This window comes from Panthera leo, chromosome E2, assembly GCF_018350215.1.
Source record: "Panthera leo isolate Ple1 chromosome E2, P.leo_Ple1_pat1.1, whole genome shotgun sequence".
Classification (NCBI taxonomy): Eukaryota; Metazoa; Chordata; class Mammalia; order Carnivora; family Felidae; genus Panthera; species Panthera leo.
The window spans coordinates 32,839,405-32,856,037 of record NC_056693.1 but is presented as its reverse complement, the minus strand read 5'-3'; the positions used below and the strand labels follow the sequence as shown (position 1 = coordinate 32,856,037).

Below are 16,633 nucleotides of genomic sequence, written 5' to 3'. Positions count from 1 at the left end.
CCTGGCCATAAACCACACTTTGAGTAGCAAAGGCTTTTTTTCTTCTTCCCCACAGGAGGTGCTTCAGAAGAGGAGATCAGACTCAGCAAGATGATGATGAAATTTTGGGCCAACTTTGCTCGGAGTGGGTGAGGCTGGTGACAGAGATGGAGCAGGGTTGGGACAGGCGGGGGTGTTTACTGGGAAAGGTAGTTCCCAGCCCTGTAACCCTGACAAGGAGCAGCGAGAGTTCTCTAAAAGTGGACAGGCTGCCTAGGATTCCGTGAGCTCCCTGCCTCTGGAGGTGAAGGAGCCTCCTGGGGGAAATGAAACCAAGAAGTCCTGCAAATCTCAAAGTGTTGTTGGGTCCCCACAGCCACTTTGGGCAATTCTCATTTGATTCTGTTCCTAGGAACCCCAGTGGGGAAGGACTGCCCTCTTGGCCGGCGTATGACCAGAAGGAAGGGTATCTGCAGATTGGAGCCACCACTCAGCCAGCCCAGAAGCTGAAAGACAAGGAAGTGGCTTTCTGGACCGAGCTCCTGGCCAAGGGGGCAGCAAAAAAGCCACCCCACAAAGAGCACGTTGAGCTGTGAATGGGTGGCCTGGCTGGCCATGGGCCCTGGGGGAGCCCAGACTGGGGTAGTCTATAGAAGGTGTTTATGAGCCAAAGACGGATCTTATTGGAGGAGGCTGGGAATATGTCTGGTGGGGGAGGGCAAAGGCCGGGGAAGAGGAATTGTGGCCAATTTAGGGAATAAATGTTCTCTCGGAGACCACGTCAGTGTCTGTGTCTTGGGCTCAGGGAAAGAAGATGAACAGGATGGGCATGATTGTCTGGAAGGTGCCTCCGGTGGGGATGGCTTGGCCCCAGGAGCTGCCAAGGATAATTGTGCATCCGCCCCATGTCTCTGGGCCCTCAACAACTTCCAGCAACAGGATGTGGGGTGGCCAGAACGTAATGTCTCTCTTGTCCATGTGGAGCCACCAGTCTACATATGTACCTGCAGTGGTGGACAAAGGAGGTGTCGTGGTGACCCTGTGGCACCGTCACGTGGCCCTTACTGACCCTTCCAGAGATCCGCAGTTTTCCTTCAATGTACACAGCATCCTCCCGGGCCCTTCCCTGAGGTCATCTCATCCAGCAACTTGTCTGAACCCCTCCTATAGCCTGGATCACTTCAGGATTTATCGTTAGCATATCTGTGCTGGCTGCCCATTAGAATCACCTGAACAACTTTTTAAAAAATGCCGTTGCCCAGGCCCCATCCTGATTCTAATTCCTTTGTCCGGGGGAGGGTCTTGGACAGCAGGATTTTTTTTTTTTTTTTTTTTTTTTAACTCCCTATGTTTAGCTGGTGTGCGGCTAGAGTTGAGAACCACTGACCTGGTCCGTGAGTTCTTCGAGGCAGGACTCTTTGTGCGAGTCTCTATGTCTCCTGGGCCCTGCACAGTGTGTGTGCTGAATATGTGCATGGAAGGATGGCATAAGCCAGCGAATAAAGGAGAGTTCCCAGGTTCCTGAAGATTGCTAAATAAATAAATAAATAAATAATTATAGGCCTTCCCAGGCAATGAGACCAGATGGACAGGTTGATAGATGGTGGTCGGATGGAACTTTACAGAGTGAAGGTGGGCGTCAGCCTTCAGGTATCTGATGATTATACCTTTGAATCCTATAATAATAACAGTAACTAGAAGTTATTGGATATTTATTATGTGCCTTCATAATAAAGTACTTTTTATATTAATTCAGATAATCTTCACAGACACCCTTTGAGGTGAATGCTTGCTATCAACCCCATGGAAGTTAACACAAGGCCCAAGAAAACTCAACTAGTGAGCGACAGACAAGACCACGTACATAATTTGCTGTGCAATTTTATTAACAATAAAAATGACTATTTATTTAAAAATTGTTAAGAATTTCAAGATGGCGACTGCAGAGTTTTAAAGCCACCGTGAGCCTAGAGTCTTGAGTGAAGGCACGGGTCTCGCACCTATGAAGCCCATCCTGGTGACGCAGCTGGAATGTGGCCCTTAGCAGTCTGGCTCTAGAGCTGGAGCCCGTAAGTGCGAAGCAATCCTTCCTTTGTAAGCAGGACACAAAACTATTCTGGGCTTGTCCTGACCTCTCCAGTTCATTGGATTCGGCCAAAGGCACCCATTTGACTGGCGGTTCTTTGCTGCCCTCTGGTGGGCGGTGTCCAGATAGCCGCACTTGCTTCCGGGAGGGATCCAGGACTGTAAGGGGGCTGAGACTCCCAACTCTGTCCCCACCGCGGTGACTACGCCTGAGCTGACACGTTCAGGGGCAGCATTCAGATTGGTCTCTTGGCGCCTCCAGAGTCCTAACCACGCAGGGGCAGCTAGGGTAGGAGCTCCTCAAGTCTTATTCCTACTTCAAACTGAGATGAAATGTTTCCTGGCCCTGGTGGTCTCCCCAGCCTCCAACAGAACGAATCCAGTTCCGGGCACCTCAGAAGTGCTCGGAAAACTCCACTCGCACAGCACTTCTCTGCAAAGCGTCTGTCCTTTGCCTCTCATCCGGGCTGATGAAAGTCCTAACTAGCCTCCCTGCCTTTTTTTCTCTGTGCTATAGAGCCAGGGTGATCCATCTGAACGGCCACCCTGGTTTTCCCTTGCTATGCACATCCTTTGCTGTCTGATTTTGCAGCTCCACTCATAAAGAGTCTGGGTTGGCCTCTTCACTGGCTTTGACAATAAAATATGGCAGAAGTGATGCTGTGCCTCAAGAGGTCTTGCACGTGTTCACACACTGTCTTGAACCCGCATGACTGCTGTGTGAACGAGCCCAGGCCAGCCTGCCCAGGAATGAGGCAGCACACAGAGGGGAGTCATCCCAGGAGAGGCTATCGAAGACCAGTCGGCCTCCAGCCGACCCACAGCTTCAGACGCTTGGGTGAGCCCAGTCAGGATCAGCTGAGGTCGGCCAGATTCGCGGACCTTCCTGGGTGGTCCACAGACCCCTCGGCCGAATACACGGCTGTTGTTTTAAGCTTTGGGCCGGTTTGTTCCACAGCAGTCACTTCCTAATACACTATGTGACACCCAAGTATGGACATCCGCTCCACTCCTATCTAAAACTTATTAATGACTCCTCATTGCCCTCTGGAAAAAAGTTCCACCTCCCTATTGCAAGTTGGGAAGGCCCTCATCTTCTAGATTTTACTTGCCTCTGCAGCCCTTCTATTTGGAAATTTCCACTGCAAATTTCTTCAGATCCTTGTGTCCCCTGTAGTCCTGCGTGCATCTGTGTTGTCACTTTTGCTATTCTCATGACCTGGAATTTTCCTCCTGACTCAGCTCAAGTATCACCTGTTGCAGGGCACTCTATGATCTCCCCAGGTGGGGTTCTGTGCATGATTTCTCTGCCAGGTTTTGAGATGGCCTTGTCCCCCTCATCTCTGTAAACCCCACCACCTACTGAGGGCCGACCATGTGCCAGATACTCGTCTCGACACTGGAGAGATAGATATCGGAGGTTGCTGTCTTCTGTCCCCAAAGTTGCTGGCCCCCTGAAAATTCATTTCAACAAATTGTGGTAAGTTTGGTGAGAGGGGTGGGTTAGGAAAGGCTTTTTAGGGGCGATACCATGAGGGACAGGTAAGAGTTGGCCAGTTTCAGAGAGATGGGGAAAGGCCCAGGGATGAGGCCCAGGGGGACAGGGTGTCCTTGGGTACACATCTGCAGCTAGTATAGGGTGACCAGAACAGAGAGGGGGAATGAAATGAGGATAGTCTGGGTTTACTTTGAAGGCACTGGGGAGACCCCAGCGGGCTAAAAATAAGCACGCAGTAGGTGCTTAATATATGTTTCCTGATCAGCACACCATCTGCCTCCTCTATCAGACTGAGAGTTTCTCAGTGACAGGGTTATTCCTTCTTTGTATAGTCCAGTTCCTCCCTGGTATGCACTAGGACCAGGTAGGGTTTTCATCAGTGAATAAATGAATGAAAGAGTAAATAAATCCACCCGAGAGATAACAATACAAAACCAAATGGATCTTTTCATCCAGACAAAAACTACTCTCTGCTCCCCTGGTTCAGGGAAGTATGGAAGGTTCGGATGGGCTCTGAGGGGGGTCTAGAGAACAAAGACCCCCATCCTCCTGGCTTCTCTCAGCCTCTGCTCTGCAGGAGGAATGTGCATTGGTGCCATCTGGCGGCCACAGCGCCCATATTCTATTTTAATCCGCTTCCTCTGTTCCTAAGGTGTGGTCAGGCCAGAGAAGGTAAGCGGGAACCTGGGATGGGCGGAAACCTTCTGTCAGCAGACACACATCCCCACCTGCTCAGCCAGCCCCAGGTCTGCCTGTTCTCACCCTGCAAGACCTCAGCCCTGAGTCCAAGAGAGTAATTGATTTCAGCCCATGGGACAGAGAAGCCCTTATCTACGGCCACTCAGACCCTGGTGCTTTCCACAAGGGCCCCCACAGTTCTCAGCAGATGATGGATTCCAGGGGTGAAGAAGCCATGGGAAAGGAGGCAATGACCAGTGTTTTCCCAATATCCTTCGTGTCTTCTTCCTAAGAGAACACTGATTTTGTCCAGAGCAGCAATGTACCCAGTTACAAATTCCAGACACCCTGATAGCTAGAAATTGCCATAATGCATGGATCTGGCCCATGAGATACAGGCAGACATCCAGGTAGGGTTCTAGGAGACCCACGCTTCTGAGTAAAGAATCACAGACACAGCTGGCCTCTGCCTTTTGCCCCTTCTCTTTATTTCCCCTCCTCCTGCCTGAAAGGTGGGCAAGATGTCTGCAGGTGAATTTGCCTGCCCCCCTCCCCCGCCACCCATGAGCATGAGAACCACATGCTATGGATGTGGATGGTGAAACGGAAAGCTACAAATAGTCCACATCCTTGACGACTTTTCTTAAGTGTCTCCACAGTCATCCCAGGCTACTGGGCATGTCTGGGCAGAGACCCTCACTAAAGTTCTTCTCTGAGAGCAGACACTTCTCTTCTTCCTGCTGAGGAACATGTCTCTCCCTGACCCATTGCCTATCTGTCACAAGAGCATGAGAAAAATCTCATTTGTTAAGGAACCATACGTAGATTCCTGTTATATTGTCATCCTAACATATAGAGGATAAGGATAGGGAACCCAAGTGGAACCTGTATCCGACATAAAGAACCAGACAGCATGGGATTAAAGTGTATTCAGAGAAAGCATAGGTATTTTCTCTGGGAGCCAGGAACTCCAGAGAGTTCAAGATGAACTCTCTTACTGTAGTGACCTTGGGCAAGTCTTTTGCTTCCTAGCACATTGGAGGCACTTAAATGCATACATATTTAAATATGTTTGTGTGTATATATACATATATAATGTGTGTATATAAATTACATATGTGTGTACAGATTACAGATTGTTTGTAATGAAGAGGGTGTTGGAACTAGTTGAGGACCATGCCCCTACCGGCTGAATCATGTTATGCCTGTATGGCCAGGGCCCAGAGACAATGGCATACCAGAGTGGCTAAGAACACAAGACTCCCAGGGTGCCTGAGTGGCTCAGTCAGGTAAGCGTCTGACTTCAGCTCAGGTCATGATCTCACGGATCGTGGGTTCGAGCCCCACGTTGGGCTCTGTGCTGACAGCTCAGAGCCTGGAGCCTCCTTAGGATTCTGTGTCTCCCTCTCTCTCTGTCCCCGCCCCTCCTTGTGCTCTGTCCCTCAAAATAAATAAACATTAAAAAAATTTAAAAAAAAAGACAAACACAAGACTCCCTGGGTTCAAACCCCAGTTTCACCAACTGGTAAGTTATTTCATCTCTTTGTGTCTCAGTTTCCCCCATTTGTAAATGGAGATAATCATACTACCTCCTGGCCTCATCAGGAGAATTCAATGAGATGAAATTTGCAAAGCACCTGGAACAGTAACTGGCACTGGATAAGCCAATGTTTGGCTGATTAAATGTCAACTCAGTGCATTGGCCTTGTCCAAGGTGCTGATGTTCCTAAGGTCACAGCACCTCAGGGGATCCATGGCTGTGAGACCAGGAGGGCTCCATTCTCTCTTTAACAAACCCAGGGACTCCTTGTGCCCTGTTTCCCTTCTAATTCCATAACTTCAGTGGGGCCGCTCTAAATGTAACTAATTAACAATTCTAGTCTTCGCTGTGATGCTCCCTGATCTGACTCTGCGGCTCATTTGAAATGTCGGAGTTGCCTTGCCCTTCCTTACCTGTGAGCATGCCTCAGATACCACCCACCACCCACTCTTCTCTCCTGATAGGGTGTCATTACTGTCATGTGACTGCAGATGGCGGATCAGGGCTTAATGGCAACTACCGGGGAGCCTGGGGGGCTGTGACGCAAGAAAAGAAGTTTAGCACGGACCTGGGAATATGCTCGGGTGGACAGCAGGTAGGTGCCCCGATGTTGGGCTGACCATGGCCTTCAAGTCTGCACCAGGCTTCCTGCGGCCAGGGGCTGGGCGTGTTTCAGGCCTCTCCTCTTCTGATTCTGAGTCTGCCCATTCTCAGCTGGTACTCTGGACTGGGGCCCGAAGCTGCAGGGTGTGTGGGGTCATTCTTGGCTACAGAAACGATCCATTTGTGGCCCCTGGGTATGTCCAGGCAATGGACTTTGCTTGGGCCTTCTCAGGGGACAGAGATGGTCTTCCTTGATTTCCTGCAGCCCACCCCCTTACCTCCATGCCCTGCTGGTCTGGCCCAGCTCAGCCCCTCCCAGGCCTGAGGCCGACAGAGCCAGGGGCTGAGAAGCAGGACACCAGAAGTCACTTAGTTGCCAGCTCTTCCAGGAGTCTCTGGTCACCACACCTCTGTCTGCTCCTCCTCTGGGCTGGAGTTGAGGTCAAGGCTGCCCGAGCTGATGCCCGGCTGGGGGAGCCTCTCCCGTGCTATCAGTCTAATGGAGGCTGACAGCAGAGGGCTTTTGGGGCAGGCGGGTCCTGCAGAAGGCTGGCTGTTGGACGCTGGCATTTCCCGAAGCTTGAACTTCCTGCCCGGGGGGGTCACATGCACTGGGGCCCAGGGAGAGAGACTTGGGTTTGGCTACCCAGACCCAGTTCAAACCTCAGAGGCAGCATCTGAAGGAGGGGGACAAAGGAACAGAGACCCTGTTTTGGCTGCAGGAAAACCCAACAGTAACTGGGCTGCCTTTGAAATGGGCAGAGGTGGGGGAGGGGGAGGAGATAGACGCTCATCATGGAGCTGATCTGCCCTGAACACAAGCTATGGAGCAGACACTATCCTGAACATAATACTAACGTCTAGTCCTTCCCACGGCCCCACCAAGTGGCCACTCAGGCAGAAATCACAAACCGAAGCAGAGGAGGCTAAGGAGACTCACTCTAGTTTTTTGCCCTATTGAGTGATGGGACCAGGGTTTGGATTCAGCCACTGCGGCTCCCGGGATGTCACTCTTAAGTGCACATTGTCTTGTCTGATCCTCCGGGCATAGCTCTCTTATGCACACTTATTCCTGCCCTTCAGGTACAAGAAAGCCTCACATATCTTATTTAACTTTCTCCAGGATTCCACGGCAGGAAGTAGTAGAGATGGGATTCAAACCCAGGTCCAGTTTGCTAAAGAAACCTTTTGTTCTTTCCACCAGACCCAAGCAGACTATAAACTGCAGGCCAAATCCAGCCCCCCAAATGTTTCATAAATAAAGCTACTTTTATGCTATAATAGCAGTTCAATAGTTGTGACAGAGACTTTTACAGAAAATGTTTGCTGACCCCTGCACTAAATCTGTAGGGTGAATGAAAGGCAGCAGCAAACACCTCTGTTTATTAGTGTCTGCCTAGAAAGGTAGTCATTCACACCTTAGTGTGAATTAGTCCATAGGCCCTGTGACAGCTTCTGGAGATATCTCGTAGAGTCAAAAACAGAAAGGACTTCAAAGTATCACCTAACCCAACCCTTTCTCTCTATTGATGGGGAAACCAGTGCTTAATGTTGACTTTTCTAATGTGACTCGGTCCTAACATCAGAGTAGCTGGTCCCTAGTGGGCTCTGAAACTTTTCCATAGCCTTGACTCCTAACAATACTGACCCATCCAGATACACCTTGACTACCCTACTAGAGACTGTGTGACAAAAAATCCTCTTCAGTCCCCTGCAACGTATCCTCAACCTGAATTTCAAGTCCTCATAGCCCCACTGTCTTTTCCCACAGCTCAAGGCACCTGTTGGAACTGATCCCTCCCCCACCTCAATTTCAGAGGACACCCCATAATGCAGAGAGCAAACACTCACCCTTCAGTGGCTGTGTGTCCCTGGGTGAGTCACTTCTCAACCCGAGCCCTCAGTTTCCTCATCTGTCCAGTGGGTACATTGTTCTTTTTGCCCCTTACCTCACCTCACAGGGTCATTGTCAGGAAAACAAATGACATGTTGGATGGTGGGATGGATTATGTCATGTTCGCTTGGTTGGGGGTGGTGACCAGAGACCAACGCCGTGTATCATCAGAAGAGGGAGGCCCCCAAAGCTTATATGCACATATACCCATGAGTCTCAAACATCTGAGACTCTGAAGGACACGTGCATTCTGTCTCCCAGAGGAGTAGACACAAACTCATCGAAGACAAAATTTGCGTTTCATTTCAAAAGGTTCTGACATTTTTCAAGTCCATCCATAAACAGTTTTAATAACTCCTGACCCATTATACAGATGGACAAATTGAGTCCTTGAGAGAGAGATGACACATATCAGTGCTTTTGGAAAGAGATAAAAATGAAGCTACGTCCCTCCCAAAGGCTGTGATTAAATTGGGGAAAATTTAAAAGACTAGCAGTTGCCCAAAGTGAGGCTCACCGGTGAGTCTTCTCCTACCACATTTGTCAGCCTAGGGCACAGGGTGGCAGCCAGGGTCGCCAGGTGCCCCACCGTCCCCAGAAGAGCTGCCCTTTCAGCTTCTGACCCAACCTCCCTCCGCTCCACCCGCAGGGCTGCAGACACTCGTTAAATGTCAGCATGCACAAAGGGAAGGCTGGAAGCATGACTGCCTTTTGTTTGATTCACTATAATAAACCCCAACTCTGATTTCAGAGTCAAAACCAAATGGTCAGAATCATAAAACCCTCCCTGGGATGTCCGCCCAGCTGCAATTCAACAGGGCAAACCAGTCCTCACCTCGAGACCCTTGGTATGTGTGTTTACCTGTCCTACCGCTGCTGCGTGAGGTTGGGCTCGTGCTTCTCCCAAAAGAAGCTCCACGGAGGGGCCTTTAGAGTTTGTGCACCCTCTCTCCCCCGCCCCTATGTGACACTGAGTCCCCTCCATAACCTACCCAAGAGACATTGCCTGCTTGCATGTCTCCAGTGATGGGGAGCTCACCACTTCCAGCAACAGCCCATTCTCCGTTCTGGTCTAATCTTCTTGTGAGTTGTTTACCACCCATCCCTGACTGCCTTTTACATATTTAAAGACATAGACTGGATTTTTTTTGTCAATACCTCATTTATATTGATGTCACTGTGTCTGCTTGTTGACTTGCATTGAAAATCCTAATGTGAGCTCACACCTTCCCCAATAATGACAGTACTTAGCAATAAGGACCTACGCGTTAATGTATCCTTCTCCCCAGGAAAGTGTAGCAATAGATTGTGCATTGAATTCAATCGAATTCAGCCCTAGAAATGGAATGCAAAACTAGATAACTCTGTGTCACTTGGACACAGAGTTATTCATTAAAAATATGTCTTAAGAAATAAAACCAATGGAGGCTCCTGGGTGGCTCATTTAGTTAAGTGTTCAACTTTGGCTCAGGCCGTGATCTCATGGTTCATGAGTTCGAGCCCCTCATTGGGCTTCCTGCTGTCAGCCTGTCAGCACAGAGCCCGCTTTGGATCTCCTGTCCCCCACTCTCTCTGCCCCCCCCCCAACTCTCATGTGCTCTCTCTCTCTCTCCAAAATAAATAAATATTAAAAAAAAAATAAAAACAATGTAACTACGTTAGTGGCTTGAATTTCAATCAATCAAAAAAAATAAACATACGTGTCAATCTCAGAGCTGGGATTACATATTTAACCCCCTCCAGTCTCCTGTTCCATGGGTTATAAAAAGAGTTATTTGGGTGAAAAGTGGACCACTCTGACCAGAAGCTCTTCCTTACTAGCTGGAGGCTGATCACAGACACTCCCATCTGCCTTACATAATTCATAGCATTTTACCTTCGTGACCGAGAGAACCCACTACTAGATACACGGCACAGGAAATTCTCCTTTATTATTCTGTACACTGATTTTTCCATGAAGAGAACAGCTTTTAAAATAAATCCACACCAGACACAGACACCTGCATGACATGGGAACAGTCCGTGACACAGAGAGGGCACCACTGGGACAATCCTTATTTACACAGAAGTGGAGAAACAGAGGGCTGAGGGCGGGTACCCCAAAAGCAACTTCACGTTCACCAGTGTTTCGGTGGTTTCTGACATGACGGCAATAAATATGCTGATACCCACACAGCTGTGGATCCTGGGACTCACCGGGGCCTCACATGTTACCCTCAAGATCTTGAGCACAAATGGGTTGGATTTATTTATTTATTTTTAAATACCAAGTGTTTCTGGCACCAGTGGAAGAAATACTGGAGAAGGAGGAACTACTGAATGTCCAGAAAAATCAAAGTTCTGGAGGCCAGAAACCTGACATTTCTCTACTCAGTAGGTTATTGGCCACCAGATCATTCTGGAAAGACTCACAGTCAGCGAGGTGCTTCCCTCGTTGTAAATTTAGCAGAAGTACGTTGTCGTGGAGACCGGAACATTTTTTAACTGGATGGGACCTTTGATGATCTGATCTGACCCTTGCTTTTACAGACAAAGAAGCTGAAGCCCAGAGAGATGAAGAGACCCCTCCTTAGGAACCCCGCTGGGCAGCAGTAGACCCAGATCCCTGCAGACTCTGAAAGCTGTGCTGTTTCTACGCGCTTCCTCTCTGTTCTCCATCCCCTGGCTTTCAAAGGAAGTAAACATATGAAATGAGCTCCGTGGGCTTCTTTGCTAGGAAATGACGTCTTTGGTAAGAGTGCTTCGGTCTCACATCACCAGGGCCTCCGTATGGATCATACGGCCAGAGACAGCCTCCCCCCCACCGGGCAGGGGCGCCCTCTGAGAATTAAGGCAGCTTTGGGGACCTTTACTCAGCAGGATATTGGCAAGAGTTGGCGGCTCCCTTCTCCTTTGTCTCATCTGCATCTAGAATGACGATCCACTGACAGGTGGTCGCGAAATGACTCGACATCCAGTAGATGTGAAGGCGATGGTCTTAAACGGAGAGTTTACATTTCATGGAAAATAATAATTCTTTAAAAACCCGGTAAAATAGCAAAAGTATCATATACAGTACACAGGAACACCCTTATCTCGGGTAACCTCTGCTATCAAAAAAAGGCCACAAAAAAGAAGTCAAACGTTACTCAGGATAAAGCACATACTCCTCCTCTGTTAAGTGTGGGTGGAAGGTGAGCCCAGAAGGCCTGCCAGCACCTCCATGAGAACTTCCAAGGGCTTCCTGGGGCCCCCATTCCCCCCCCCCCGGGGGGGGCCCGGGCTCGGGGCCAGACCCCCCTCACCCCAAGCTCAGGAGCCGACTCCCGACACAAGGCAGCACCATGGCGTTGGTTTGGTGTTGGGTCAGCTAGCACCGCGTCTCTGATTCACCCTCGGGACAGATGTCTGGAGGCAGAAGGGCCACATGCAGATGGAAAGAGAAAACTGCAGGTTCCCTCTGAAGCGTGCCCCTGTCCTGACACACACACAGGCTCTTTCTGCTTGCCCTCGTTTCAGCCAAGTAGACTCGCCTTTCGTGCCCTGCTGTTCCCCAGAGTGACTGAGTCCATCAAAAAGGGGACAGCTGTGAACAAATGACGCCCTCTCCCCTCTTCCCTTCTTCCAATACATTGCTCTTTTGCTAGGAAACACTCCCTGGCCACTTGACTGGGTTTTGTTTATTTTTTAACGACAGCCCTGGGTGGGGTAAACCATAGTGTGCTGGGGATTTCAAAGTGCTCTGGGCTAAGAGGCACGGGATCCGACTTGAGGGTCTGACTGGATCCCTTAGGAGCTGAGAAAACTTGAACAAGAGTGGCCGAAATACCGAGCCTTGGTGTTCCCACCTGGGAAATGGGACAGAAACCAGCCGTGCAATCCTTGCTGGGAAGATGGGAGGTGACAGGGATGAAGGGACTGTGTGTAAAACGACTAGAACACCTAGGGAGGAGTTACTCTTCACGGGAGGATTTGAAGTCGCTTATGGGACCAGATCCCACCTGTGATGGGTCGCCCTTCCCTCATCTCCCTCGCCCCCACCTTATTGTTCAGCTCCGTTGGATGCCCTCAGGCCCCGCCTTCCACAGCAGTCCAAGACACCTGCCACTTGGGCTTAGCCTTTGAACTGGCCTTTTTACATAAAAATATCAAAAGTCTTCTGATTCTCCCACTTTTCTCCAAAAAATGACCCAAGGACACTGACTTAGCAGGGAAATCTCAGGACCTTCAGAGAGAAGACCACCTCCCTGCCCCACCACTCCCCCCGCCCCCAACATAACCCTCTTCCACAAACTGCATGATTGATTGATTGGGCTCAGGGACACCCCAGTCTTATGCAAAGTACCTTCTGGATGTGAGTCTTCCTACACTCCCAGTATGAGCAGCCTATTTATTTATTTATTTATGGCCCAAGATTCCTCAATAGGGGCTTCCTCAGTCACAACAAGAACCTCTGAATCTAGATTTCCAAGGAAGGCACGAGAGACTCAAACCATAAACAGAAACCCCAAATAGATGCCACCAACTTCCCAAACTACAAATCTGTTCTCTGAGCTGAAACTCACCACCACCACCACCACCAGAGGGCGCCACTTGCAAATGTGTATCAGAAGTCAACCTGCAAATTCTCTAAAACCATCATCCTGCTCCTTCAGCTCAGAATATTTTCCCCTCGACTTGACTGACCAGGTTGCTACCTGCTTGGCTCCACCATGCCCTCAGATGCCAAGTTAAGACCATCAGGAGAGACAAAGGGAGTTTTCAGGGCCAACTCCCCACCACTTGAGAGCCCTGGTCCGTGCTGGGTGGGATTCCCAGGGAAGACCTTTGCAGGTGTCTGCGGACAACAGATAAACAAACAGCCTATCAGGATGCCCTTGGGCATCCACCTGTCCCTGTGAGGACGGCAGAGAATTCCATAGTACAGACACACTTCTGGCCTCGCTGGGGTCCTGTCCCAAGTCCCCCAGAAAGATCTCAGAAGCCACAGATGGGTTTCTGGGCCCCATGTGCCCGACAGACCAAGACCTGCACGTGGCCTCTATGAGCTCATCTGGTACTTCTGCAAAACCTCCTCACTGCGGCTCATCTACATTTTGCCTCGTGACATCCATGGCTCTGGACCCTCTGACCACCAGAAGCTGGAAGAATGTTCCAGAACATGCACAAATCAGATTCAGCTTAGCCAGAGTGAAAACTAACCATGAAGGATTCTTCTCACAAGCCTCCAAAGCATCTATCCAGACTGATGACCGGAACAAACCAAGCCACGCTCCCTGATCAAGGTTCAGACACCAGAATGCTGACTGGGTGGCAAGAGAGAGAGAGGATCCCCTGCCCCAGACGCAGCCGGCCTTTTTGTTTGTGTTCGGTTTTATGGTATCTGGCCAAAAGCGACATCCTCTCTCTGATTTGGTGGGCGGGATTTCTCCTGTGGCCCCAAAGTACAAGCAAGGTAGTGGTGAATTCTGCCCGAGCCGTGGATGGAGCTCAGCTTGGGCCAGATCCCAGGGTGGGTGAGGCTTTCCCAAAACAAAAGGGGCTCGATGGAAGTCACTTTTCCTGTTCCCTCCCCTCCTCCTCCCCCTCCAGACTTTCCAATCCAAGCTCAAAGCCTCCGGGCCAGATGAACAGAAGGTGAATAAAAACGAGGTCACTAAATCATTTGTAACTGGGGAAAGAGGGGTAGGGATGGAGAGAACATCTTTCGGGAGAGGAGTCCCAAGACTGTGTCTGGGGTGGCAGCAAAGCCTTGGACCTGGACGTCGGCACGGCAGGGTTCCTCCTTGGGGCTCAGATGGCCAGCCAGTGCTGCAGCTGCAGAGGAAGATGGCAGGGTCATGATGCCAAGGCCAGAGGCGGGTGGGGACGAGAGGACCCGGGGCCCAGAAGGACAGCGGAAGCACGGGGAGGCAGAGAACACAGCCCCTCCCTCCAAAGACCCCGGAGAACGTGCAGGCTGACTCCCTAACCGTCACTTGGGCCCAGAAAGGGCGAGGAAGCCTCGCAAAGTGGCACAGCAAGTCTGAAGCAGGGGGCTCACGAGGACCCTCCCCCAGCCCCCAACCCCCAGGGTTTTAAAGTTAAAGGACTTAGGCCATCCTGTGGCTCATCCTGCGAGATAAGAGATCCCCAGCCTAGGGTGACAACTTACAGAGAGGAAATAAAGCTTCGGAAAGACTGGACGTGTGGTTTCCCAGGACCAAGGAGCAGAGGGGCAGCTGGAAGCTAGTAGAAGCAGGGGACAGGCCCCCCTCCGCCATTCCTGACACCACACCCCTGGGACGATAGCCCCACAGCTGCTCAGGGTTTTGTAGCATGTGGTATGTGCAGCCAGCATACAGTGGGGGGCAGATAGGGCCCCCCGCCCGGAACGGTCCGGCCTCCCGCCCAGAGCGGTCCGGCCTGCACCTACTTGGAACTGCCTGACATCCCTCTGGGCCACCAGGTGATGCTCGTTCTCCGGGGTGATGCCATAAGCCAGCCTCTGTGAGAAGACGGGGAGGGGGAGGAGGCCTCAGCCGGGCCCAGGAGCACCTCCCGGCAGCCCAGACACAGGCCACCTGCATTCTGGCCCTGAAGTCCCACAAGGACAGCGTGTGAGGTCCACACAAGACACACTGTCCTTGTTTGTGGCCCGGGTCGGTTCACACGGACTCATTGGTCTAGTCCGTGTTTATGGGGTCGACTACTGTGGTCAGACACGAGGTGAGGCCCTGGGGCTGCAGAGCTCAAGGAGACGCACACGGTCTGTGCTTTGGGGAACACACAAGCACACGGGCAATTTCGAAACCACAGCTGAAGTGTTGCAGAGGACAGGCTCGGAGCACAACGAGGGCCCAGAAGATGGAGTAGCATTGCTGGGGATCAGGGCAGGCCCTCCCTGGGGTGCAGACACAGGGCGGGGATTCGGGAAGGCATCTGAATCAATGACCGATCCCTGCAAGGTGGGACGCCCTCCCTGCTCCCACAGTGTGACAAATAAAAAGCGCAAAGCAGATCGTGGTTCTCAGGCCCAGGATGCGCTGACAGAGCACAGACCCTCCCAGTGACCGGAGGCTCCTGGATGTGGGATTTCAAGGACAGGAAACATGTCACAAGGAGCTGGGGGAGGGGACAGAGAAGCCCGGCCTGGGACCCTCTTCCCCCAGCCCTTGTGTGGCCCGCTTCCTGATGCCCTCATTTGTCTGTCTGTCCCCTCATTAGAATGTGAGCTCTGGGGAGTTGCATCTGGTGCCCAGCGGACTGCTGGGGCCGTGTAGACTCACACCAAATAGCTGGAAAGTCAGGGCATGAAGGGATGAAGGAATGAAACTTCATCTTCCGAAGTAAGGACATTAGGAAAAGACCGTCACCATTATTTATGAAAGAAAAGGCCTATCAACGAAATAGGACAGACATAATTTCAGAGTGAGGGCACCGTTCCCTCAACCTTTCTCCGTGCACATGCACACACAATGCGTACAAGTAAGAGAGGAAGGTGTCGGGTTCAGGAAGGAGGCGGGTAAAAGCTTCGATGATCAGGTCACAGTGAGCTCAGACTGGGAGAGTGGGGGCATCTGGGACACGACAGACTTGAGTGTCACCTCCTCACATAAACATCGGTAGGGACTGAGTGCAGTCAGAGCATGTGTGCACCCGACACAGACATAACAGTGGGCAGCAAGCCTTGAACGTGTCCTCTGTGCCCGGCACTGTGCTGAGCGCTTCCTGTGTCTTCTCAAGATCCATAGCGCTATCCCCAGGGTACCAGTGTGGAAACTGGGGGCGGGGGGCGGGAAACGACTTGGTCGTGGTGGCGGCTCTGGGGTCCGTGTCCTCGTGTCTGTCCTCTCCCATCGCATCGGGGATGACCGGGGACATCCCTCCCGTCCTGTCCCCCGCACCACCTGGCGGCCCCAAGCTTACCTCCCGAAGGGAGCCCCGCGTGCTGAAGAACTTGTAGACGCTGTAGGCAGGCACCAGGACCATGGAGGACAGCGCGATGCCCCATCCAACCCAGTTGGCCCAGAGCGGGAAGATGTAGTCATCGTAGGTGAGTGGCTTGAAGTTGACGACACTCATCACCACCACAAACTGCGGGACAGCGGGCAGTGGGAAGGGACAGGAGGAGGGACGTGAAGACAGAGCAGGACGGGGAGCCACGGGGAGAGGACAGAGGAAGCGGGTGGGAGAGAGGCAGTGGAAGATCCGTGGGAAGTGAGGGGCCAGGGGACGGAAACAAGAAAGCAAGAGAAAAAGAGAAAGGAGGTAGAGAAGGAGGAAGAATTCATTCAGCAAGCAAATGATGACCAAAGGGGACAAAGGGAGCCAGAAACAGAGAAAAGGAGTGGCAAGGTGACCCTGGAGCTGGGCCGAGTGGTGGTGCACACAGCCC

General features: G+C 51.4%; 2 protein-coding genes across 4 annotated transcripts in view; one reads left to right on the top strand and one right to left on the bottom strand.

Annotated features, from left to right (window-relative positions):
• CES1 (carboxylesterase 1) overlaps positions 1-950 on the top strand; it is a 31,386-nt gene extending 30,436 nt beyond the window's left edge. For 2 of the 3 annotated variants that reach the window (XM_042920264.1, XM_042920262.1), the window contains 2 exons: positions 56-128; positions 392-949. In XM_042920264.1, coding sequence (XP_042776198.1) covers positions 56-128; positions 392-575 — 257 coding nt within the window. In that variant the 3' untranslated portion in view covers positions 576-949. Of the gene's footprint in view, positions 1-55; positions 129-391 lie in introns of all 3 variants that reach the window. The other variant, XM_042920263.1, reaches the window with a different exon arrangement.
• A 12,326-nt stretch (positions 951-13,276) lies between these two features.
• Positions 13,277-16,633, bottom strand: part of SLC6A2 (solute carrier family 6 member 2) — a 46,886-nt gene continuing 43,529 nt past the window's right edge. Inside the window, exons 13-15 of the mRNA XM_042920024.1 lie at positions 16,165-16,332; positions 14,672-14,743; positions 13,277-14,073 (exon numbers count right to left, since the gene is read on the bottom strand). Coding sequence (XP_042775958.1) covers positions 14,050-14,073; positions 14,672-14,743; positions 16,165-16,332 — 264 coding nt within the window. The 3' untranslated portion in view covers positions 13,277-14,049. The remainder of the gene's footprint in view (positions 14,074-14,671; positions 14,744-16,164; positions 16,333-16,633) is intronic.